Here is a 24,393-nt window from a genome sequence, read left to right on the forward strand (position 1 = left end):
GATTATGCAACCCTCTGACGGTCCCAAGGAACATGTGTTCCAAGTTTCATCAAGATATCTCAATTTTTACTCAAGTTATCGTTGCACGGACGGATGGAGGGACGGACGGACAGACAGACAGACAGGATTTTGACTCGTCTCGTCACCCTGATCATTTTGATATATATAACCCTATATCTACCTCGTTTAGTTTTATGACTTACAAACAACCGTTATGTGAACAAACTATAATACTATCTTAGCAACTTTGTTGCGAGAGTATAAAAATTAATATACACTTGAACTTCCATAACTCGAAGTTCTAAATAACTCGAGCTCTTGAATTGTCAATATAATTCAAATTTCATACAAATTACCTTCCATAACTCGAAGGCTCTCTAGCGAGCAGTTTTTTTTTTTGTGTAGTGATTCAAGTTAGGAAAGTTCAACTTTATAATCATTAACACCATATATACATTCAAAAGCACTCCCAGTTCAAAAAGAACTTTCATTATTGTCAGTTTCCATTTCATTTTCACATTAGAATTACTTTAAACTTAACATGTATATACAGTGTTTAAATTAATTGATTATCGATTGGAGATATGGTTCCAGCAAGGTTTCCGTATGTTGAAAGTTGACTAATTCAGCTGCATCCGTATCGCTTTCATCGCCACAATCTGAATAGTTCTGCGCGCTCTCACTGGTACGAGTAACAGTACACCGTGAAGACGGCGTGGACACAGCACCCTCCGGATCAGCACGACAAGCAATGTGGATGTTTCGATCGTATTGTGAAAAATGTGGAGCTTCAGGAAATAAATTCACGTTATCAGTTACAGTTGCGTCCTTCTTAACATGCTCAGCATTAAAATGTAACTGTAACTGATAGCGAATATTGGCCTTTTCAAGTGCGCGTTTGCGCTGGAAATCATCTTCGACACTGTGAGTGAAAAAATATATTTGGTTACATTACTTATTAGGTAAGTAATTGTATAATAAATAAAATTTAAATAAATAATAATTGGAGCATTGAGGTTTGGAAGCGTGTGGTTTGGTCGGACGAGTTGAAAATTTAACGATTTTAGCAAGACGTTGTACCGTCCATTCCCGTTCTGCTTATAGGCACTAGGAGTTTTTGAGGGAAAGGTTTTGCGGAAGATGTATGGTCCTTTGAACATTGGCAACGGCGAATACTGCAGCCCATAGAACGACGTCTTTAGCGAATGAAAAGACAGTGGCTACGCTGGTAGTTATGTTGGCAGACCGGGTTTGGCCAATTGGCGCCAGTCAAACAGTCAAAAGAAAACATGAATGGCGCGCTGTTGATGACAGGACTATAACCACATAAGCGGTGTCTAAGCCAATAAAGAAGAATAAGACATGGTATGTTTGAAATAGTTACCGCTTCATGGCTTCCAATTCAGTTTTTCGCTGCGCTTCTTTCAGTTTAACATCTTTTGCAAGCCGTTCAGCCAAACGTCTTTTTTTAAGTCGGCGCATGGTACTTTGGAATGTAAATTGTTGCAACTTTTCAAGACCCGAAGCATCTTTTACAGGTACATTTGATTTTGGAGGCTACAAAAAGAATAACAGCAAATAAAAATTATTATTATTTCAATGGTATAGCCAAAAACCTTAGCATTCCACTGACCGTTAACTCATCCTGTAAGCTTTGATGCACTATTTTCTGGCATTGTTTGCACTGTTGCGGTTCACATTTCTGCATGGACGTTCTACATGTTTCCCTGTCGTTAAATATGATATGGATATGGGCTCCACAGAGGCTTTGGCTAGGCTACTCTGGCTAGGTCATGTTGTACGGGTGGAAGAAAACACTCCAGCTCTGAAAGTATTCGATGCAGTACCCGCTGGGGGAAGCCGCGGAAGAGGACGACCTCCACTCCGGTGGAAAGACCAAGTGCGAAGTGACCTGGCTTCACTTGGTGTTTCCAGTTGGCGCCAAAAAGCAAAAAGGAGGAATGAGTGGCGCGCTCTGGTGGATTCGGCTATAATCGCTTAAAGCGGTTCCTATGCCAAATATATATATATATATATAAAAACGACTGCAGAAAGTTTGGTTTATATAGCTCTATTGGTTTCCGAGATATGTACAAAAAACCTATTTGGGGGCGGGGCCACGCCCACTTCCCCAAAACAATTACATCCAAATATGCCCTTCCAAGTGCGATCCTTTGTTCCAAATTTTACTTTTATAACTTTATTTATGGCTCAGTTATGACACTTTATGTGTTGTCGGTTTTCGCCATTTTGTGGGCGTGGCAGTGGTCCGATTTTGCTCATTTTCGAAAGCAACCTTCCTATGGTGCAAAGAAATAAGTGTGCCAAGTTTCATCAAGATATTTTAATTTTTACTCAAGTTACAGCTTGCACAGACGGACGGACAGACATTCGGATTTGAACTCCACCCTTCACCCTGATCACTTTGGTATATATAACCCCATATCTAACTCGTTTAGTTTTGGGTGTTACAAACAACCGTTATGTGAACAAAACTAGCAACTGAACTTTTTTGCTAGCAACTTTGTTGCGAGAGTATAAAAAATTTTTGTTTAAACCCATGCGAAGTCGGAGCGGTCTGCTAGTTTTTAAATAAAAGAATTATAAACAACTAAGGAAAGGCTAAGTTCGGGTGCAACCGAACATTTTTTACTCTCGCAATTTATTGATATATTTTTATTAAGATAACACACAATTTGACCCAATTTGAAAATCCTATAATTATAGGATTTTATATATACCTAATTAGGTATATGAGAGGTAGGGGAAGTTACACTATTAAAAGAAAAATATTTCCTATAAATTATATTAAGATACCTGAGAGATTTACCAAAATTTTCGGTGAAAAATTACCATGCGGCACTGAATTCTTCATATTCGGTATTCGGGGCTTTGAAAAGTTATAGTCCGATTTCGACAATTTTTTCACAATTTCATTTTTTCCTTATGTATATATTATAAAATGAAGGAATAAGATGGAGTTAAAAATTGAGTTTCATGGGAAGTTGTCGTGGTTGTGAGCCGATTTCATCCATTTTCCACAAGTGTCATCAGGGTGCCAAGAAAATAATATATACCGAATTTCATTCGAATCGGTCGAGTAGTTCTGTAAAATTTAGTAATTTTCAACCTAATTTTTGTATGGGAGGTGGGCGTGGTTATTATCCGATTTCAACTATTTTCATGGTGTGTGCCCCACCGTAAGAGAAACCACTGCAGAAAGTTTGGTTTATATAGCTTTATAGGTTTACGAGATATATAAAAATAACCGATATGGGGGCGGCGCCACGCCCACTTCCACAAAAAAATTGCATCCAAATATGCCCCTTCCTAGTGCGATTCTTTGTTCCAAATTTTACTTTTATAACTTTATTTATGGCTCAGTTATGACACTTTATATGTTTTCCGTTTTCGCCATTTTGTGGGTGTGGCAGTGGTCCGATTATGCAACCCTCTGACGGTCCCAAGGAACATGTGTTCCAAGTTTCATCAAGATATCTCAATTTTTACTCAAGTTATCGTTGCACGGACGGACGGACAGACAGACAGACAGGATTTTGACTCGTCTCGTCACCCTGATCATTTTGATATATATAACCCTATATCTACCTCGTTTAGTTTTATGACTTACAAACAACCGTTATGTGAACAAACTATAATACTATCTTAGCAACTTTGTTGCGAGAGTATAAAAATTAATTTACACTTGAACTTCTTAACTCGAAGTTCTAAATAACTCGAGCTCTTGAATTGTCAATATAATTCAAATTTCATACAAATTACCTTCCATAACTCGAAGGCTCTCTAGCGAGCAGTTTTTTTTTTTTGTGTAGTGATTCAAGTTAGGAAAGTTCAACTTTATAATCATTAACACCATATATACATTCAAAAGCACTCCCAGTTCAAAAAGAACTTTCATTATTGTCAGTTTCCATTTCATTTTCACATTAGAATTACTTTAAACTTAACATGTATATACAGTGTTTAAATTAATTGATTATCGATTGGAGATATGGTTCCAGCAAGGTTTCCGTATGTTGAAAGTTGACTAATTCAGCTGCATCCGTATCGCTTTCATCGCCACAATCTGAATAGTTCTGCGCGCTCTCACTGGTACGAGTAACAGTACACCGTGAAGACGGCGTGGACACAGCACCCTCCGGATCAGCACGACAACCAATGTGGATGTTTCGATCGTATTGTGAAAAATGTGGAGCTTCAGGAAATAAATTCACGTTATCAGTTACAGTTGCGTCCTTCTTAACATGCTCAGCATTAAAATGTAACTGTAACTGATAGCGAATATTGGCCTTTTCAATTGCGCGTTTGCGCTGGAAATCATCTTCGACACTGTGAGTGAAAAAATATATTTGGTTACATTACTTATTAGGTAAGTAATTGTATAATAAATAAAATTTAAATAAATAATAATTGGAGCATTGAGGTTTGGAAGCGTGTGGTTTGGTCGGACGAGTTGAAAATTTAACGATTTTAGCAAGACGTTGTACCGTCCATTCCCGTTCTGCTTATAGGCACTAGGAGTTTTTGAGGGAAAGGTTTTGCGGAAGATGTATGGTCCTTTGAACATTGGCAACGGCGAATACTGCAGCCCATAGAACGACGTCTTTAGCGAATGAAAAGACAGTGGCTACGCTGGTAGTTATGTTGGCAGACCGGGTTTGGCCAATTGGCGCCAGTCAAACAGTCAAAAGAAAACATGAATGGCGCGCTGTTGATGACAGGACTATAACCACATAAGCGGTGTCTAAGCCAATAAAGAAGAATAAGACATGGTATGTTTGAAATAGTTACCGCTTCATGGCTTCCAATTCAGTTTTTCGCTGCGCTTCTTTCAGTTTAACATCTTTTGCAAGCCGTTCAGCCAAACGTCTTTTTTTAAGTCGGCGCATGGTACTTTGGAATGTAAATTGTTGCAACTTTTCAAGACCCGAAGCATCTTTTACAGGTACATTTGATTTTGGAGGCTACAAAAAGAATAACAGCAAATAAAAATTATTATTATTTCAATGGTATAGCCAAAAACCTTAGCATTCCACTGACCGTTAACTCATCCTGTAAGCTTTGATGTACTATTTTCTGGCATTGTTTGCACTGTTGCGGTTCACATTTCTGCATGGACGTTCTACATGTGTCCCCATTACGTGCGTTGGTTGTATTTGGCTCTTTGCTAGGTAGGTACATTACATGTTTCCCTGTCGTTAAATATGATATGGATATGGGCTCCACAGAGGCTTTGGCTAGGCTACTCTGGCTAGGTCATGTTGTACGGGTGGAAGAAAACACTCCAGCTCTGAAAGTATTCGATGCAGTACCCGCTGGGGGAAGCCGCGGAAGAGGACGACCTCCACTCCGGTGGAAGGACCAAGTGCAAAGTGACCTGGCTTCACTTGGTGAAGCAGTTGGCGCCAAAAAGAAAAAAGGAGGAATGAGTGGCGCGCTCTGGTGGATTCGGCTATAATCGCTTAAAGCGGTTCCTACGCCAAATATATATATATATATATAAAAACGACTGCAGAAAGTTTGGTTTATATAGCTCTATTGGTTTCCGAGATATGTACAAAAAACCTATTTGGGGGCGGGGCCACGCCCACTTCCCCAAAACAATTACATCCAAATATGCCCTTCCAAGTGCGATCCTTTGTTCCAAATTTTACTTTTATAACTTTATTTATGGCTCAGTTATGACACTTTATGTGTTGTCGGTTTTCGCCATTTTGTGGGCGTGGCAGTGGTCCGATTTTGCTCATTTTCGAAAGCAACCTTCCTATGGTGCAAAGAAATAAGTGTGCCAAGTTTCATCAAGATATTTTAATTTTTACTCAAGTTACAGCTTGCACAGACGGACGGACAGACATTCGGATTTGAACTCCACCCTTCACCCTGATCACTTTGGTATATATAACCCCATATCTAACTCGTTTAGTTTTGGGTGTTACAAACAACCGTTATGTGAACAAAACTAGCAACTGAACTTTTTTGCTAGCAACTTTGTTGCGAGAGTATAAAAAATTTTTGTTTAAACCCATGCGAAGTCGGAGCGGTCTGCTAGTTTTTAAATAAAAGAATTATAAACAACTAAGGAAAGGCTAAGTTCGGGTGCAACCGAACATTTTTTACTCTCGCAATTTATTGATATATTTTTATTAAGATAACACACAATTTGACCCAATTTGAAAATCCTATAATTATAGGATTTTATATATACCTAATTAGGTATATGAGAGGTAGGGGAAGTTACACTATTAAAAGAAAAATATTTCCTATAAATTATATTAAGATACCTGAGAGATTTACCAAAATTTTCGGTGAAAAATTACCATGCGGCACTGAATTCTTCATATTCGGTATTCGGGGCTTTGAAAAGTTATAGTCCGATTTCGACAATTTTTTCACAATTTCATTTTTTCCTTATGTATATATTATAAAATGAAGGAATAAGATGGAGTTAAAAATTGAGTTTCATGGGAAGTTGTCGTGGTTGTGAGCCGATTTCATCCATTTTCCACAAGTGTCATCAGGGTGCCAAGAAAATAATATATACCGAATTTCATTCGAATCGGTCGAGTAGTTCTGTAAAATTTAGTAATTTTCAACCTAATTTTTGTATGGGAGGTGGGCGTGGTTATTATCCGATTTCAACTATTTTCATGGTGTGTGCCCCACCGTAAGAGAAACCACTGCAGAAAGTTTGGTTTATATAGCTTTATAGGTTTACGAGATATATAAAAATAACCGATATGGGGGCGGCGCCACGCCCACTTCCACAAAAAAATTGCATCCAAATATGCCCCTTCCTAGTGCGATTCTTTGTTCCAAATTTTACTTTTATAACTTTATTTATGGCTCAGTTATGACACTTTATATGTTTTCCGTTTTCGCCATTTTGTGGGTGTGGCAGTGGTCCGATTATGCAACCCTCTGACGGTCCCAAGGAACATGTGTTCCAAGTTTCATCAAGATATCTCAATTTTTACTCAAGTTATCGTTGCACGGACGGACGGACAGACAGACAGACAGGATTTTGACTCGTCTCGTCACCCTGATCATTTTGATATATATAACCCTATATCTACCTCGTTTAGTTTTATGACTTACAAACAACCGTTATGTGAACAAACTATAATACTATCTTAGCAACTTTGTTGCGAGAGTATAAAAATTAATTTACACTTGAACTTCCATAACTCGAAGTTCTAAATAACTCGAGCTCTTGAATTGTCAATATAATTCAAATTTCATACAAATTACCTTCCATAACTCGAAGGCTCTCTAGCGAGCAGTTTTTTTTTTGTGTAGTGATTCAAGTTAGGAAAGTTCAACTTTATAATCATTAACACCATATATACATTCAAAAGCACTCCCAGTTCAAAAAGAACTTTCATTATTGTCAGTTTCCATTTCATTTTCACATTAGAATTACTTTAAACTTAACATGTATATACAGTGTTTAAATTAATTGATTATCGATTGGAGATATGGTTCCAGCAAGGTTTCCGTATGTTGAAAGTTGACTAATTCAGCTGCATCCGTATCGCTTTCATCGCCACAATCTGAATAGTTCTGCGCGCTCTCACTGGTACGAGTAACAGTACACCGTGAAGACGGCGTGGACACAGCACCCTCCGGATCAGCACGACAACCAATGTGGATGTTTCGATCGTATTGTGAAAAATGTGGAGCTTCAGGAAATAAATTCACGTTATCAGTTACAGTTGCGTCCTTCTTAACATGCTCAGCATTAAAATGTAACTGTAACTGATAGCGAATATTGGCCTTTTCAATTGCGCGTTTGCGCTGGAAATCATCTTCGACACTGTGAGTGAAAAAATATATTTGGTTACATTACTTATTAGGTAAGTAATTGTATAATAAATAAAATTTAAATAAATAATAATTGGAGCATTGAGGTTTGGAAGCGTGTGGTTTGGTCGGACGAGTTGAAAATTTAACGATTTTAGCAAGACGTTGTACCGTCCATTCCCGTTCTGCTTATAGGCACTAGGAGTTTTTGAGGGAAAGGTTTTGCGGAAGATGTATGGTCCTTTGAACATTGGCAACGGCGAATACTGCAGCCCATAGAACGACGTCTTTAGCGAATGAAAAGACAGTGGCTACGCTGGTAGTTATGTTGGCAGACCGGGTTTGGCCAATTGGCGCCAGTCAAACAGTCAAAAGAAAACATGAATGGCGCGCTGTTGATGACAGGACTATAACCACATAAGCGGTGTCTAAGCCAATAAAGAAGAATAAGACATGGTATGTTTGAAATAGTTACCGCTTCATGGCTTCCAATTCAGTTTTTCGCTGCGCTTCTTTCAGTTTAACATCTTTTGCAAGCCGTTCAGCCAAACGTCTTTTTTTAAGTCGGCGCATGGTACTTTGGAATGTAAATTGTTGCAACTTTTCAAGACCCGAAGCATCTTTTACAGGTACATTTGATTTTGGAGGCTACAAAAAGAATAACAGCAAATAAAAATTATTATTATTTCAATGGTATAGCCAAAAACCTTAGCATTCCACTGACCGTTAACTCATCCTGTAAGCTTTGATGTACTATTTTCTGGCATTGTTTGCACTGTTGCGGTTCACATTTCTGCATGGACGTTCTACATGTGTCCCCATTACGTGCGTTGGTTGTATTTGGCTCTTTGCTAGGTAGGTACATTACATGTTTCCCTGTCGTTAAATATGATATGGATATGGGCTCCACAGAGGCTTTGGCTAGGCTACTCTGGCTAGGTCATGTTGTACGGGTGGAAGAAAACACTCCAGCTCTGAAAGTATTCGATGCAGTACCCGCTGGGGGAAGCCGCGGAAGAGGACGACCTCCACTCCGGTGGAAAGACCAAGTGCGAAGTGACCTGGCTTCACTTGGTGTTTCCAGTTGGCGCCAAAAAGCAAAAAGGAGGAATGAGTGGCGCGCTCTGGTGGATTCGGCTATAATCGCTTAAAGCGGTTCCTATGCCAAATATATATATATATATATAAAAACGACTGCAGAAAGTTTGGTTTATATAGCTCTATTGGTTTCCGAGATATGTACAAAAAACCTATTTGGGGGCGGGGCCACGCCCACTTCCCCAAAAAAATTACATCCAAATATGCCCTTCCTAGTGCGATCCTTTGTTCCAAATTCTACTTTTATAACTTTATTTATGGCTCAGTTATGACACTTTATGTGTTGTCGGTTTTCGCCATTTTGTGGGCGTGGCAGTGGTCCGATTTTGCTCATTTTCGAAAGCAACCTTCCTATGGTGCAAAGAAATAAGTGTGCCAAGTTTCATCAAGATATTTTAATTTTTACTCAAGTTACAGCTTGCATAGACGGACGGACAGACATTCGGATTTGAACTCCACTCTTCACCCTGATCACTTTGGTATATATAACCCCATATCTAACTCGTTTAGTTTTGGGTGTTACAAACAACCGTTATGTGAACAAAACTAGCAACTGAACTTTTTTGCTAGCAACTTTGTTGCGAGAGTATAAAAAAATTTTGTTTAAACCCATGCGAAGTCGGAGCGGTCTGCTAGTTTTTAAATAAAAGATTTATAAAGAACTAAGGAAAGGCTAAGTTCGGGTGCAACCGAACATTTTTTACTCTCGCAATTTATTGATATATTTTTATTAAGATAACACACAATTTGACCCAATTTGAAAATCCTATAATTAGGTATATGAGAGGTAGGGGAAGTTACACTATTAAAAGAAAAATATTTCCTATAAATTATATTAAGATACCTGAGAGATTTACCAAAATTTTCGGTGAAAAATTACCATGCGGCACTGAATTCTTCATATTCGGTATTCGGGGCTTTGAAAAGTTATAGTCCGATTTCGACAATTTTTTCACAATTTCATTTTTTCCTTATGTATATATTATAAAATGAAGGAATAAGATGGAGTTAAAAATTGAGTTTCATGGGAAGTTGTCGTGGTTGTGAGCCGATTTCATCCATTTTCCACAAGTGTCATCAGGGTGCCAAGAAAATAATATATACCGAATTTCATTCGAATCGGTCGAGTAGTTCTGTAAAATTTAATAATTTTCAACCTAATTTTTGTATGGGAGGTGGGCGTGGTTATTATCCGATTTCAACTATTTTCATGGTGTGTGCCCCACCGTAAGAGAAACCACTGCAGAAAGTTTGGTTTATATAGCTTTATAGGTTTACGAGATATATAAAAATAACCGATATGGGGGCGGCGCCACGCCCACTTCCACAAAAAAATTGCATCCAAATATGCCCCTTCCTAGTGCGATTCTTTGTTCCAAATTTTACTTTTATAACTTTATTTATGGCTCAGTTATGACACTTTATATGTTTTCCGTTTTCGCCATTTTGTGGGTGTGGCAGTGGTCCGATTATGCAACCCTCTGACGGTCCCAAGGAACATGTGTTCCAAGTTTCATCAAGATATCTCAATTTTTACTCAAGTTATCGTTGCACGGGCGGACGGACAGACAGACAGACAGGATTTTGACTCGTCTCGTCACCCTGATCATTTTGATATATATAACCCTATATCTACCTCGTTTAGTTTTATGACTTACAAACAACCGTTATGTGAACAAACTATAATACTATCTTAGCAACTTTGTTGCGAGAGTATAAAAATTAATATACACTTGAACTTCCATAACTCGAAGTTCTAAATAACTCGAGCTCTTGAATTGTCAATATAATTCAAATTTCATACAAATTACCTTCCATAACTCGAAGGCTCTCTAGCGAGCAGTTTTTTTTTGTGTAGTGATTCAAGTTAGGAAAGTTCAACTTTATAATCATTAACACCATATATACATTCAAAAGCACTCCCAGTTCAAAAAGAACTTTCATTATTGTCAGTTTCCATTTCATTTTCACATTAGAATTACTTTAAACTTAACATGTATATACAGTGTTTAAATTAATTGATTATCGATTGGAGATATGGTTCCAGCAAGGTTTCCGTATGTTGAAAGTTGACTAATTCAGCTGCATCCGTATCGCTTTCATCGCCACAATCTGAATAGTTCTGCGCGCTCTCACTGGTACGAGTAACAGTACACCGTGAAGACGGCGTGGACACAGCACCCTCCGGATCAGCACGACAACCAATGTGGATGTTTCGATCGTATTGTGAAAAATGTGGAGCTTCAGGAAATAAATTCACGTTATCAGTTACAGTTGCGTCCTTCTTAACATGCTCAGCATTAAAATGTAACTGTAACTGATAGCGAATATTGGCCTTTTCAATTGCGCGTTTGCGCTGGAAATCATCTTCGACACTGTGAGTGAAAAAATATATTTGGTTACATTACTTATTAGGTAAGTAATTGTATAATAAATAAAATTTAAATAAATAATAATTGGAGCATTGAGGTTTGGAAGCGTGTGGTTTGGTCGGACGAGTTGAAAATTTAACGATTTTAGCAAGACGTTGTACCGTCCATTCCCGTTCTGCTTATAGGCACTAGGAGTTTTTGAGGGAAAGGTTTTGCGGAAGATGTATGGTCCTTTGAACATTGGCAACGGCGAATACTGCAGCCCATAGAACGACGTCTTTAGCGAATGAAAAGACAGTGGCTACGCTGGTAGTTATGTTGGCAGACCGGGTTTGGCCAATTGGCACCAGTCAAACAGTCAAAAGAAAACATGAATGGCGCGCTGTTGATAACAGGACTATAACCACATAAGCGGTGTCTAAGCCAATAAAGAAGAATAAGACATGGTATGTTTGAAATAGTTACCGCTTCATGGCTTCCAATTCAGTTTTCCGCTGCGCTTCTTTCAGTTTAACATCTTTTGCAAGCCGTTCAGCCAAACGTCTTTTCTCAAGTCGGCGCATGGTACTTTGGAATGTAAATTGTTGCAACTTTTCAAGACCCGAAGCATCTTTTACAGGTACATTTGATTTTGGAGGCTACAAAAAGAATAACAGCAAATAAAAATTATTATTATTTCAATGGTATAGCCAAAAACCTTAGCATTCCACTGACCGTTAACTCATCCTGTAAGCTTTGATGCACTATTTTCTGGCGTTGTTTGCACTGTTGCGGTTCACATTTCTGCATGGACGTTCTACATGTGTCCCCATTACGTGCGTTGGTTGTATTTGGCTCTTTGCTAGGTAGGTACATTACATGTTTCCTTGTCGTTAAATATGATAGGGATATGGGCTCCACAGAGGCTTTGGTATTCAATTTGCTATACCGTTCACCAGCTGAAAATCGACAAATATTTAAAGCATCTCTGCCGCTGCTTTTCACTTTATGCAGCACCCAGTTGTCACTAAGGTTACTCAAAGGCTCGGAACCACTAATAACAATTCCAAGGCCGTAATGTAAAGGACAATGGTTTTCATTTGGTAGCATATCATCAACAGCTAGTGGCAGACATTGCTGAATTTTCACGCCAGTGTGTAAGCAGCAACACTTGGGGAGCATTGATGGGAAGCATGCTGTACTATCTGCACTACGTGTAGGCTCTTTGGGCAGCGTAGCTGATGTGTTGATCGACTGTAAAAGCTTGCGTTGTGCCTGTGTATGTACGTCTCGTGGCAGCGATAGACTAAAAACATGCATAGTCGATGTACTCATTGTGGAACCCATAACTGCTTCATGACGGCTAACTTCCGGTGCTCTCAGCTTACCTTGCTCATCACTTTTTTCATGCAACTGTGCACATTTGGGGGAGTTTTGTTGTTTAGAAAATATGGTTTCTGAGAATTGCTTTTTAGTTGCATTAACTACGCCGTCATCGAAGTCCTCATCTTCGTCATCGCCTAAATCTTGTTGCGGCGTCCATGTATTTGGATACGCTGAAGCTGGCCTCTTATCTAGATTGGAAATTAATTTTATTGGCGCTTCTGACGGTAGCGCAGCAGTTTCTAGCGCTTCACATACACATTGCATACCAGCTTCTTTGCCAGTAAGATAAGGTAGCAAATTAGACTGTTGGTTATTGTTATTTCTATCGCCAGAGTTTTTTTGCTTTCTAAGTGCTTCAAAGCAAGTTTGTTCTAGATTTTGGTGTTGTTGTTGATCTAATAACATACGCCATGCAGCCACGGGGCTAAAGCTCGGCGTGCTCAGTTGTCTACGCGGTAGTGTAGGGCGTACTTGGATCAATAAACCATTGTCTACAATAGGTTTGACGTCACCTGATTCATGTAACTTATAGTCACTAACTAAGTCGCACGCAGCTGTAGTACACGCTTCTTCATTGCCGTTTTTTGTTTGCTTTGGTATAATTTGTGTATGTATTAACTCAGATGTTTGGCGTGTAGTTTCGGCTACAGGCGAAGTTGCTTCGACTGCTGCAGCTACGGAAGACATGCCGAAATAAAATGTACGGTTCAATTGTGGAATCTTGGAGGTAGGCAACTTCTGACTACTTCTTGTCTTCAGTTGGCTTGGCGTGGTGGATTTTAATTTAATGCTTGCTGTTGGTAGCGCTTGATTATTTTTCTCATCAAATGTGTGCTTTTGTCTAATTAAAATAGCATCCGAACTCTTTTCTCTACGTTGCAAATTATGGTTGCAAACTTCTTTCGTTACATCTGTGTGTGCTATTGCTAACGATACAAAGTCTTTTTCAATATCCATGCATTGATTTTGGCTTTGCTGTTGTGGCTCTTGTACTTTCTTGTCGGCTTTCTTAAGCGGGGATGTTTTCACATTTGAGCGAAAAAGCCTGATCTTTGTCTGTTGACCCCCCAATAAGTTTTTATTTTCTAAAAGACTTTCAGCACTTGCCGTTACTTTACTTACTCTTGTATTAGAACTATTCGCCATTGTCGCAGCCGAGTTTTTTTTCTGGATAATTGGCAAATTTGTTGCAGTTGTTGGGCACTTTGTACCTGCTATAGCCGTTGAATATGGCGCAGGAGGCGCTTTCCTTTTCTTATTATACTTATTTTGCTTGCTACTAACTTGCTCACTGTCGTTTTCTTGCCTTTGAAATGTTGCTTTTCTCAATTCTTCTGCAGCTCCATTAGCTTTGGTTGAAGCATAAACCATTTTCCTACCGAGGCTTTTACTAGCCTGCTCTTGCTCTCTCTCAGCACCAGGCTTAATGTGTAGTAACGTTTGTGAACGTCTGAAAATTGGCAATGATTGGCTTTGGTCCTGATACTCATGACTTTGTGCTGAATTTTGTTGCGTTGGCTGTTTGACTTGATTTGAGTCATCATATATAAATGTACGCGAACGCTGTTTTAAACCAAGTGGTACGGGCGCTCGGGACTTGGCTTCCGTTTTTGTAGCAATTTGTTCGCGTTTCCCACTGATCGTACCACCTGAAAAGAGTATAACCCCGTTTGATGTTGGGCGTAGTTTGAGACGTTCATTCACTTGTGGTAGCACTTTATAGTTTGGATGCAAAGACGTTGGTACTCCCTCCGCACTATCACGTTCCAGTGTCCCTGCATCTGCCCTGGCATTATTTATTATATGTGGCAGTGAACGTGTCCAATGCATCGAATTGCTGTTAGTATTAATATTATCACATCGCTGTATATGAGATTGCTGACGCTTAGAAGCATGCTTATAATACGAGTGTAGTTCGTTATTAACATCCTGTAAGTGAAGATGGTGTGTGCTGCCAACATTACCCATTACTTTAACACGGTTAGATTCGTAAAGTTCCTCGGCAAGTTTTTAAGTATATCTTTGGTTTTATCAAGTTGCAAGCGAAGTAGGGAATATTTCGTCACATCTGAATTGAGTCTGGAACATTTTAAATTAAAAGTAGTCTTTAGATATTTGTGCATAGTCAAGTTCGCTCAACTTATGGTCAACATAATTGGCCTACCGAGCATACTATTCGCAACACCAACATAATAATGGATAATAATTGACCGAAAACATCACGCGTGTCATTACCAGTCGAAATGCTCGAAGGAGTCATAGAAAATTGTACTCAACGGATGGACCAACTGTGAATCTACAAAAAACGTCCCGACATCATATCTCTAACTATTATAGTTTTGTCACAATAAGCGATTTTATATAAAAAAATTAATTAAAATACCACTACTTGAAAAGGCTCTTTATTTGTACCTTAGTATTAATCCTTATCGAAATAAATGATTTATTATTTAAGATCGCTTCAAAACCTTTATATATTACTTTTTGAATTATTAGATTCTGACATTCCATTCAATAGATATCACGAGTTAAAAATTTTGAAAAGCCGCTCGGCGGCTAACTATGTAGAGTTGTAGGCGTCACTCGGGCACGGGGGTACGGGAGGGGGGTTAAGATCACTCCCGCGGTCGGCTCCCAACTGAATGATCGTGTGCGGAATTAAAAAAAATTGTCGCTTGATAATAATATAATATAAAAATGAATTGCTGTTCGCTTGTGTCGCTAAAAAACGAGAACGGCCAAACCGATCTGGCTAATTTTAGTCTTGAAATATTCGTGGAAAGCCAGAAAAAGATTAGAAAGTGAGTAAACATGGAAAAATTACGAGGAAGATAATAATATGAGAATTTTATTCGAGTTGACAAGAAAAATATAAAAAGAGAAAACAAAAAAATAATATTTTGAAGGTTGTCATTGTTGCTTTGTTAAAATATTTTTGTTATTGTTCAATTGTATAAGGTTGTGTCGACAGCCCAAAACAATTTGTAACAAATAAGGAAAGGCTAAATTCGGGTCCAACCGAACATTTTATACTCTCGCAATTTATTGATGTAATTTTATTAAGATAACACACAATTTGACATATATATTCGCCATAAAGTCCAATAGAAAATCATCATACATAGTATATGAGGGCTGATGTAATTCCAGAACCAATTTCACTCATTTTCACCACCAAGATTAACGGGAATAGGGGCAACTTGGCACCTGCTAGTAGGCAAACAAACGGCACATTCGGCCTTGAAATTACTCCTAAATTGCAAATGAACGAAACACCAGTCGGCAAAATCGCCAAAAATAGCGCTTTAACGAAGATTTTCCAAATATTCAAAAAGTCGCTGGAGGTACTGCACAGGACTTTAAAAGATCTTGATTGTCGATGAACGTTTTTGGTGGAGCCAGGATTCTGTTAGCAGGTGATTTACGCCAGACTCTTCCAATTATTCCTGGATCAACTGTTACTGACGGGCTAATCGCATGCCTAAAATCATTTAATTTGTGGCGACACATAAAGAATCGCCAATTAACAACTAACATGTGAGTCTTTTTGCAACAATATCAAATTGCGATTGTAGAAGCAGTTGGCAGTTGACACCTCGATGGATTAATAGCATTTCCAACAGATTTCTGTCACTTCATTGACTCGAAAGAGAAGTTTTCCTGGCATGAAACCTCAATATGATAACCATAAATTACTGATTGAATGACCTATATTGGTGGTAAAAAAACAAAGATATCGATAATCTTAATGCGACAATTTAGAATTTCGGTCCAAGAGAGTTTACACAGCTACAAACCAGGATGACGTAGTCAATTATCCCAAACTATTTAAAATTGCCTATACTATCACCACTCACTTTGTCATTAAAAGTAGTGAGAGTTGTTATCAATATCGTCGCTGAGATTGGACCAACTTAATTTAATGTATACCTTAGACACAAAAACGTGTGGCCGGGTCTGCTAGTTATATTATAAATTGGTTTTTGAAGTAAACTACCCAATACTGATATTATAATATTAATCACAGTTGACAATTTTAATATCCACACTTTTATTGGTTATTATTATTTAACGAAACGATTTAGATTATATTCTAAGGAAACCATATTGCTTGTAAACTTGATTGTGGTCAAATTATATAAATTATATAAAATAGTAATTACATTAACTTTGTTAATAAACTCATTACTGGTTATACCGCTGCTATTATTTCGCACACAGTTGCATGTTAATGCACTCACAGGTAAATTTTTAATGTACTTTCATAGCATACCTATGCTCATAGCTTATATTATATTATATACAATAACTGTGCGTTATTTTAAGGTTTTTTTTTTAGAGTGGTTACTTTTATTAGTATTTAACAATAATCCGCTATGCTCATAGCTTATATTATATTATATACAATAACTGTGCGTTATTTTAAGGTTTTTTTTTTAGAGTGGTTACTTTTATTAGTATTTAACAATAATCATCACATTTCGCGATCTTTCAGTAGAACATGTTATTGTTGCCATTCTAGCTATGCCGCGACATTAACTTTCTCCTTTAATTTTAGTTGTAGTTGTACACACTAATACTTACATACATATGTATGTATATACAGATCGTGAAAGTGTGCATGAGAAATACATATATTAAATCAATTCAAATATTGCTTTTACTATTTATTATATTTAAATCGGTATATATGCTTATTATATCCATTTAATTATTTATTATTAGCTATAGTTATTTATACATATTTATTGTTATTGTGTTGTTCCAGCACGGCTTGCATTTACCGATTTCCAATTATGTTAAACTATTTTAACTTTATTAAATTTACTTTGTATTATAACAACCATGTACAATATTACAGCCGTTATTAATCGCATTAACCTTTTGCTTCATTAACGATCCTTTAATTAATTTTTCAATGGCACTATTCAAATTCTTTTTGACCCACCTGTAATTTTGTAGCGTAAACAGAGTTTAAAACACACGCCTGCGCACCATACTGGTGCACAATTGTACGAACTAAAAACTATCGCAAAGTTACTGACACCAGCTTGTACTACTTGAACTCTGTGGTTACTTACTATTTCTGACACTTTGTGGCTACAACATTTACCATCTACCTTATGTGCATATGTATAGCATTTGGTATTTCAGATACATCTTAGCGTCTGTCTTATTCAGGCCGCGTTTCTCTTTCTTTTCTTTCAATGCACGTATACAAGCACCCAATAAACATTTTTGTATGATCTCAATATGACTATAAATACTATAGCCTAGAAAGATGGTCTTAAATACAAAGGTAAATTTTACATTTTTCTTGTTGACGTTCTTAAACTGAACTACGCACTCCTGAAGAGAGTTGTTTGTTGCTAATTCCAACTCAAACAACAGCGAAACTCGTTTCGGTTTTAGTGTTTTTTGGGTATACACACATATGTATATGGCAATATGTTTTGTGTGCTTTTTAACATTTGTAAGACCTCTTTACCAAAATCCAAATTTTACCTACACACATACAAGTCTTTCTTAAGTCACGATTGAATGTTGGAGATTGAATTGCACTGTTGGAGAATTGAATAATTCTATGAGTTGAAAGTGAAATGACTGGAAGCATTCTGTATAAACAATTTTCCTGGTTAATTGTGGTATAACTTTGCGTCAACTGTCAATTTGCGCATAGACTTAAAACTGGCTAAATTCTAAAAAAAAACAATAATTTCATTCATTACATCTTAAAAGAATTAAACATATCCTCTTTACAATCTAAAACACCTGCTCCATTCCGGAATTACTGTTTGGGAATCATAAAAAAGAAATGGTGCGGTTCAATGTACCAATTCCAAGAGTACTTTATACCGGGATTTAGACTATTTGTAACAAACCACCTAGATGGAAAAGCCCATGTTGAAACGATTAGAATTCCGTTAAACTATGCTTTAGAATATCATGCTACAGTCCAGTTACAACATTTACCATCTACCTTATGTGCATATGTATAGCATTTGGTATTTCAGATACATCTTAGCGTCTGTCTTATTCAGGCCGCGTTTCTCTTTCTTTTCTTTCAATGCACGTATACAAGCACCCAATAAACATTTTTGTATGATCTCAATATGACTATAAATACTATAGCCTAGAAAGATGGTCTTAAATACAAAGGTAAATTTTACATTTTTCTTGTTGACGTTCTTAAACTGAACTACGCACTCCTGAAGAGAGTTATTTGTTGCTAATTCCAACTCAAACATCAGCGAAACTCGTTTCGGTTTTAGTGTTTTTTGGGTATACACACATATGTATATGGCAATATGTTTTGTGTGCTTTTTAACATTTGTAAGACCTGTTTACCAAAATCCAAATTTTACCTACACACATACAAGTCTTTCTTAAGTCACGATTGAATGTTGGAGATTGAATTGCACTGTTGGAGAATTGAATAATTCTATGAGTTGAAAGTGAAATGACTGGAAGCATTCTGTATAAACAATTTTCCTGGTTAATTGTGGTATAATTTTGCGTCAACTGTCAATTTGCGCATAGACTTAAAACTGGCTAAATTCTAAAAAAAAAAACAATTTTCATTCATTACATCTTAAAAGAATTAAACATATCCTCTTTACAATCTAAAACACCTGCTCCATTCCGGAATTACTGTTTGGGAATCATAAAAAAGAAATGGTGCGGTTCAATGTACCAATTCCAAGAGTACTTTATACCGGGATTTAGACTATTTGTAACAAACCACCTAGATGGAAAAGCCCATGTTGAAACGATTAGAATTCCGTTAAACTATGCTTTAGAATATCATGCTACAGTCCAGTTACAAGCTACAACAATATCCTAACAAAATCCGGTTTATGACTTAAATCTAGCGGCTATATACCACCTCGTAAACTACGGAAAGTGAATTTAGACTCTAACGCTAGGACAGAGAGACTATACTTCAGGTGTTCTTTTCTTTCCTTTTCGTCCGCATTTGGTTGTTGTTGTTGTATTTTTAGTAGGTGGAGATTACAATACTTCAGGTGTTCTACCCATTTCGTCCGCATATGGTTGTTGTTGTTGTTCCCAAATAATTGTGAGGAATGAAGCCGATTTGACAGTCCTTGTCCGTTCCGGTTACCAGTAGTGGCAGTTGTTCGTTGATAGCATGGAACCACATAACGTGTGATCCACTTCCTGCTTCTTAAGGCAAGAACAGGTCATAAGATGGCTCCATCCACTGCACAAATTACACCTAACCGAATTGATATTTGGATTAAGCAGCAGAAATATAGCTTCGGCTCAAGGAAAAACCTCGCTGCAAAGAGTTGCTCCAGTCACAAGCAAACTTAAAACTTACCGACCGAAAAATGGCTAAATTGTCGAAATAACAGCGCATGGCCGAAAAAAATCCGGGTCAATTCCGGTAAACGTCGATTTCGTCGACGCAATTCCCGCGGCAGCCGGTTCTACGTTACCGGAGTTGACCCGGATTCTATCCGGTCAAGGGCTGCCCTTTCGAGGTCCAACCCCGGGCCTGAGGTATTTTTCTGCTGCGTATGCGCTAAAAGGCTCCATCCAAATTCCACCTCGGTTAGGTGTAACTCATGCAATGGATGGAGCCATCTTAAGACCTGTTCAGGCCTTAAGACTCATAGGGAGTGGCCCACACGTTATGTGGCCCCATGTTGTCCACGCAATACTGCGACTGTTGCCTCTACGGCAGTGCAACTTGCACCTAGTTTGCGCAACGCGCCGCCACCCCCAGGGAGTGGCCAACTTAGCCCAACGGCCCCCAGGAGCTCAACTAGACAGCATCGAAGTCGGCAAACAACATCGAAGTGCGACATTTTCCATTGCGGGTAACACAGCTGCAACAACCTCCACCTGTACGTCACTCCCTCACTCCCATGGTCACGACATCAACACCACGACACACCCGACTCTTACAATTTAACTGCAACGGACTCCAAAGCAAGACGAGGAGATAGTTTTATGAGTCGAGAAGGAGTATCAATAGCTGCGGCCCAAGAAACCAAGTTAAACAGCCACTCAGATCTTCTGAGTAGTGCAGGTTTCAACGTTTTACGTAAAGATCGCGAGCGAGATAGTGGTGGAGGCTTAGCATTCATACTACACAACACCGTCCAATATCGTTTTATCGAAGGTGACATCGACCGCAGGGACACTATCCTAGAATGTCAAGGTATAGCTGTCCAGTCAGGCGATGTCGAGCTCGAAATATTTAATATATACATGCCCCCAGTTACAAGTTGCCCAACAGGATATCACCCGAATATTAGTGCGCTACTTCGTGGTGAAACCGATTGGTGTTTGGCGACATTAACGCTCACCACGATCTTTGGCATTCTTGCCTGTCAAATGATAGGAGAGGGATGGAGCTGGCAGAACAGATAGACGATTCGACATTCTGCACAATGAATGACGAAGCCCCTACCAGAATTATGAGCACTTGCAGCAGCTCGCCAGACTTCACCATTGCTAGCGGTGGTCTGGTAAACTGCATAACCTGGCGACCTATGCTAACTCTTGCATCAGATCATCTGCCCATAATTATCTCGATTGAAAAACCTCCCGACTATGTTAACTTTAATAAAACTAACAGGGACGGCTTCACAGAATTCACCGAGAATGCCTTCGCGGCCCTACGCATTCCTACGGTCGTAATCGTAGGCCAACGTCAATTCCGCAAGGTGATCACAGCTGCTACTGCTCGCTTCATACCAGCCGAAATAATTGAGCATGACTCCTTACGCCATGTCGATCCCTATGATCCCCGCATAAGGGATCTCAATTTGGAGATTCAACAACTGGTAAACAACTATAAGCGGACGAAATGGGTAGAGCACTTGAAGTCCTGTAATCTTTCCATTGGTGTGAGCAAGCTCTGGCCAACCGTCAAACCCCTGTCAAACCCGAGGAGACATGACGACCGGGTTGAAATTCAATTCGGTAGGTGCCTCCTCGGACCCCGAGAAGTGCGCGAGCTATTTTAGCCTACAATTTATACTGCACCCCTCGGTTGACAGGGCTAAAAGGCGTGTCACCAGACGGCTGGGCAAAATGCAAAACAACTGCCACTTGTTTTCACCAGTGGGGAGGTTCAGGATGTCATTAGGAGGGCTAAGTCCTCCAAAGCCATCGACCCAGAAGGAATCAATTCTTTGATTTTAAAACATCTAGGTTCAACGAGTGTAGAATATCTCACCAATGTACTCAATTTGTCGCTAACCACTCTTAAAATACCCGAGATGTGGAAAATCGGAAGAGTGGTTCCACTACTAAAACCTGGGAAACCCGACAACCAAGGGGAGTTTTATCGCCCGATAACTCTCCTTTCCCCAGTAGTGAAGACACTTGAGGCCTTGCTGCTTCCGACACTCACGTACCACCTGAACCTAGCGAAACATCAACATGGTTTCCGTAAAGTGCACAGTACCACCACAGCACTTAGCGTCATAAACGCCCAGATAGTTCATGGTCTTAATCAAAAACCACCCTGTAAGAGAACCGTCCTAGTGACGTTGGACCTGTCAAAATCTTTTGACACGGTCAACTTAACAACGCTACTAGAAGTCATCGAACAAACAACACTTTCTGCGGGACTGAAGAGATGGATTATGAACTACCTGAGCGGTCGGCAATCATGCGTTTTATTTCGAGGTAAAACATCTAAACTCAGGAAAATTAAACAGGTGCTGTCCTCTCCCCGTTACTGTTTATTTTCTATATCTCTAAACTGCCTCAACCACCAGAGGGAATTTCAGTTACCTCCTACGCAGATGATTGTACGATAATGACGTCGGGCACTGGCATCGATGGCATGTGTTCGAAAATGAACAGCTACCTTCTCGAACTTTCTCGCTCCACGGCGACATTCTTTAACAACTAGACGAAGGAGTACAGACTAATTCTTAATATTCACGTCGATGGCACACCAATACCGACTGTGAACAATCCCAAAATTTTGGGTGTCACATTTGACAGTCTGTAACACTTGCTGGAAGCAGAATCGTCCCCAGGTGCATCAAGAGATCACTCCTACAACACGTCGCGAACTAGAACAATACACCGACCAGACTGCGGACGCAGACAGTTTTAGACACGCTCAAAACGCCATTCACAGAAAAGCTATTAACGCCTTCCAGTGAATGGCGTCCTTGGAACCAAACCACAACATTTAGCAGACGAAGAGCTCGAGTTGCCGTTTGAAACCAGAGTGACCCTTTGCGCAACTTCGATTTGGATATTGTAGCAGGTTAAACTCCTACTTATCCAGACTGAACCTCGACATTCAAAATACATGTCCTGCATGCAATGAGTCCCCGCATGACACTAACCACCTTTTTGCATGCCCAACGAACCCTACTCATCTAAAACCCCTTTCCCTTTGGTCCAACCCTGTCGAAACAGCACGTTTCCTGGGCCTCCCATTAGATGACCTCGACAACAACTAGATTTATGCTTTCCTTTCCGGCAGGGATAGATAATAGTTACTACAACAACAACAATAAAGTTTTTGTAAATTGAAGAATGTATCTGTTAAAAAATAGACAGTTTGTGTTTCAACTATATTAGCAGCAATGGCACAAAAATCAAGAGAATAGGAATATTTCGAGGTGAAGATAAAGGATATCCTGGGAACAATTGTGTTCAAAAATTAAATATAAAGCTCGACGGTTAGTACAGGTTAGCCTTCTTCAATTAATAAGACATCCTGAATGCATGCTTTCAAATTCCATTAATATTTTCACCATCGAATAATATTCAGCCTTATTGTAAACTTCATATGAATAAAGCATTCCCATGAATTTTTATTTCCACACGAAAGAAAATTTCGTATCATGAGTTTCGTGTGAATGAAAACTTACATTCGAATTTCGACATTCTGTCGAACTTCTTTCAACTAAGAAAAAATTATATTACTGAGGGCAAAGAGCTCCCAAGATGACGATGTCGTAAGATGTCGAGATTTTCCTTCTAGCTAGCTTCCTGACCAGCGCTTGTAGAGCTCAGCTAAAGCCCGACTGTCCAATAGAAAACCACAATAGGATAGGTAGTGCTCCAACTTGTTTACATTCTCCTGTACAATTTCTTGAATTGTGATTAGTCTGAAGGACGCTCCGCTTCGAAGCAGTAGATCCACTACTATTTTTTAGCAGCCAATTGCACTTTAAACTTTAAAAACGAATAGTCTTGAAGACTTCCCAAGCGCCCTCCAGCACACAAGGATCATACCGAATATTAATTTAATATAGCCAAATACTAGCATACCATAATTAATATTCAGTCTTATGGTAAACTTCATATAAACATTTTTGTTTTTCGTGTCATCTATTTCACATTAGGAAAATCTCACATTTTCGAAAATTTTCCCTTATTGTAAATGTAATTTTGTTCATGTGAAACAGCAAAATTTGTTCACTAAATAAATTGTTGGGAACAAGTATTAATATTAACAATTTAATAAATTTAAAAACTTTTTTAATATGAATTAAGGTCTACGTATATTAAGAAGTTCTTTGGCTATATGAACCCAAAGTTAAATTAATTTTCGGCGGGATGCTTTTTTGGTGGAGGCTTCAAAACGCTTCACAACTATATTAGTGTTTTAAAGCACAAGTAGTAGTGGATATATTCTTTCGGTGAAATAAAGATTCACGCTCGCGGCTGGTAAAATATGTCTACCCTCACTTTCAGTCGATACTAGATATATCTTTACGATTAGACTAGT

The 24,393-nt window shown here is 38.7% G+C and overlaps 4 protein-coding genes across 9 annotated transcripts; all 4 read right to left on the reverse strand.

Annotated features, from left to right (window-relative positions):
* Positions 1-452: 452 nt before the first annotated feature.
* On the reverse strand, positions 453-1,769 carry LOC128922940 (uncharacterized). The gene is made up of 3 exons (XM_054235369.1): positions 1,634-1,769; positions 1,385-1,557; positions 453-922 (listed from the first exon to the last, which is right to left on the reverse strand). The coding sequence occupies exons 1-3, from the start codon at positions 1,706-1,708 to the stop codon at positions 562-564; spliced, it is 609 nt and encodes a 202-aa protein (XP_054091344.1). The 5' UTR covers positions 1,709-1,769; the 3' UTR covers positions 453-561.
* A 2,144-nt stretch (positions 1,770-3,913) lies between these two features.
* On the reverse strand, positions 3,914-5,202 carry LOC128922939 (uncharacterized). The gene is made up of 3 exons (XM_054235368.1): positions 5,062-5,202; positions 4,813-4,985; positions 3,914-4,350 (listed from the first exon to the last, which is right to left on the reverse strand). Exons 1-3 carry the CDS (start codon positions 5,200-5,202, stop codon positions 3,990-3,992), a joined length of 675 nt encoding a protein of 224 aa, XP_054091343.1. The 3' UTR covers positions 3,914-3,989.
* A 2,195-nt stretch (positions 5,203-7,397) lies between these two features.
* Positions 7,398-8,849, reverse strand: LOC128922938 (uncharacterized). The gene is made up of 3 exons (XM_054235367.1): positions 8,546-8,849; positions 8,297-8,469; positions 7,398-7,834 (listed from the first exon to the last, which is right to left on the reverse strand). Exons 1-3 carry the CDS (start codon positions 8,684-8,686, stop codon positions 7,474-7,476), a joined length of 675 nt encoding a protein of 224 aa, XP_054091342.1. The 5' UTR covers positions 8,687-8,849; the 3' UTR covers positions 7,398-7,473.
* Positions 8,850-10,824: 1,975 nt separating this feature from the next.
* LOC105220318 (uncharacterized) lies at positions 10,825-18,080 on the reverse strand. 6 transcript variants are annotated; one of them, XM_054235363.1, is made up of 4 exons: positions 17,967-18,080; positions 12,006-14,735; positions 11,757-11,929; positions 10,825-11,294 (listed from the first exon to the last, which is right to left on the reverse strand). In XM_054235363.1, the coding sequence occupies exons 2-4, from the start codon at positions 14,622-14,624 to the stop codon at positions 10,934-10,936; spliced, it is 3,153 nt and encodes a 1,050-aa protein (XP_054091338.1). In that variant the 5' UTR covers positions 14,625-14,735; positions 17,967-18,080; the 3' UTR covers positions 10,825-10,933. The 6 variants fall into 6 exon arrangements, with proteins under 6 accessions (XP_054091338.1, XP_054091340.1, XP_054091335.1 ...); XM_054235365.1 differs by lacking the exon at positions 17,967-18,080 and adding an exon at positions 17,777-17,930; XM_054235360.1 differs by lacking the exon at positions 17,967-18,080 and adding an exon at positions 17,738-17,925.
* Between the last annotated feature and the right edge of the window lie 6,313 nt (positions 18,081-24,393).

Source organism: Zeugodacus cucurbitae, chromosome X (genome assembly GCF_028554725.1).
Source record: "Zeugodacus cucurbitae isolate PBARC_wt_2022May chromosome X, idZeuCucr1.2, whole genome shotgun sequence".
NCBI lineage: Eukaryota > Metazoa > Arthropoda > Insecta > Diptera > Tephritidae > Zeugodacus > Zeugodacus cucurbitae.

Excerpts from the sequence above, each read along its gene's own strand:
- LOC105220318 (XM_054235363.1), bottom strand. The coding sequence starts at position 14,624 with ATGGGTAATGTTGGCAGCACACACCATCTTCACTTACAGGATGTTAAT. Across the intron at positions 11,930-12,005 it reads GCTTACAGGATGAGTTAACG|CCTCCAAAATCAAATGTACC; the intron begins GTCAGTGGAATG and ends TTCTTTTTGTAG. Across the intron at positions 11,295-11,756 it reads GAATTGGAAGCCATGAAGCG|TGTCGAAGATGATTTCCAGC; the intron begins GTAACTATTTCA and ends TTTCACTCACAG.
- LOC128922938 (XM_054235367.1), bottom strand. The coding sequence starts at position 8,686 with ATGTACCTACCTAGCAAAGAGCCAAATACAACCAACGCACGTAATGGG. Across the intron at positions 8,470-8,545 it reads GCTTACAGGATGAGTTAACG|CCTCCAAAATCAAATGTACC; the intron begins GTCAGTGGAATG and ends TTCTTTTTGTAG. Across the intron at positions 7,835-8,296 it reads GAATTGGAAGCCATGAAGCG|TGTCGAAGATGATTTCCAGC; the intron begins GTAACTATTTCA and ends TTTCACTCACAG.
- LOC128922939 (XM_054235368.1), bottom strand. The coding sequence starts at position 5,202 with ATGTACCTACCTAGCAAAGAGCCAAATACAACCAACGCACGTAATGGG. Across the intron at positions 4,986-5,061 it reads GCTTACAGGATGAGTTAACG|CCTCCAAAATCAAATGTACC; the intron begins GTCAGTGGAATG and ends TTCTTTTTGTAG. Across the intron at positions 4,351-4,812 it reads GAATTGGAAGCCATGAAGCG|TGTCGAAGATGATTTCCAGC; the intron begins GTAACTATTTCA and ends TTTCACTCACAG.
- LOC128922940 (XM_054235369.1), bottom strand. The coding sequence starts at position 1,708 with ATGCAGAAATGTGAACCGCAACAGTGCAAACAATGCCAGAAAATAGTG. Across the intron at positions 1,558-1,633 it reads GCTTACAGGATGAGTTAACG|CCTCCAAAATCAAATGTACC; the intron begins GTCAGTGGAATG and ends TTCTTTTTGTAG. Across the intron at positions 923-1,384 it reads GAATTGGAAGCCATGAAGCG|TGTCGAAGATGATTTCCAGC; the intron begins GTAACTATTTCA and ends TTTCACTCACAG.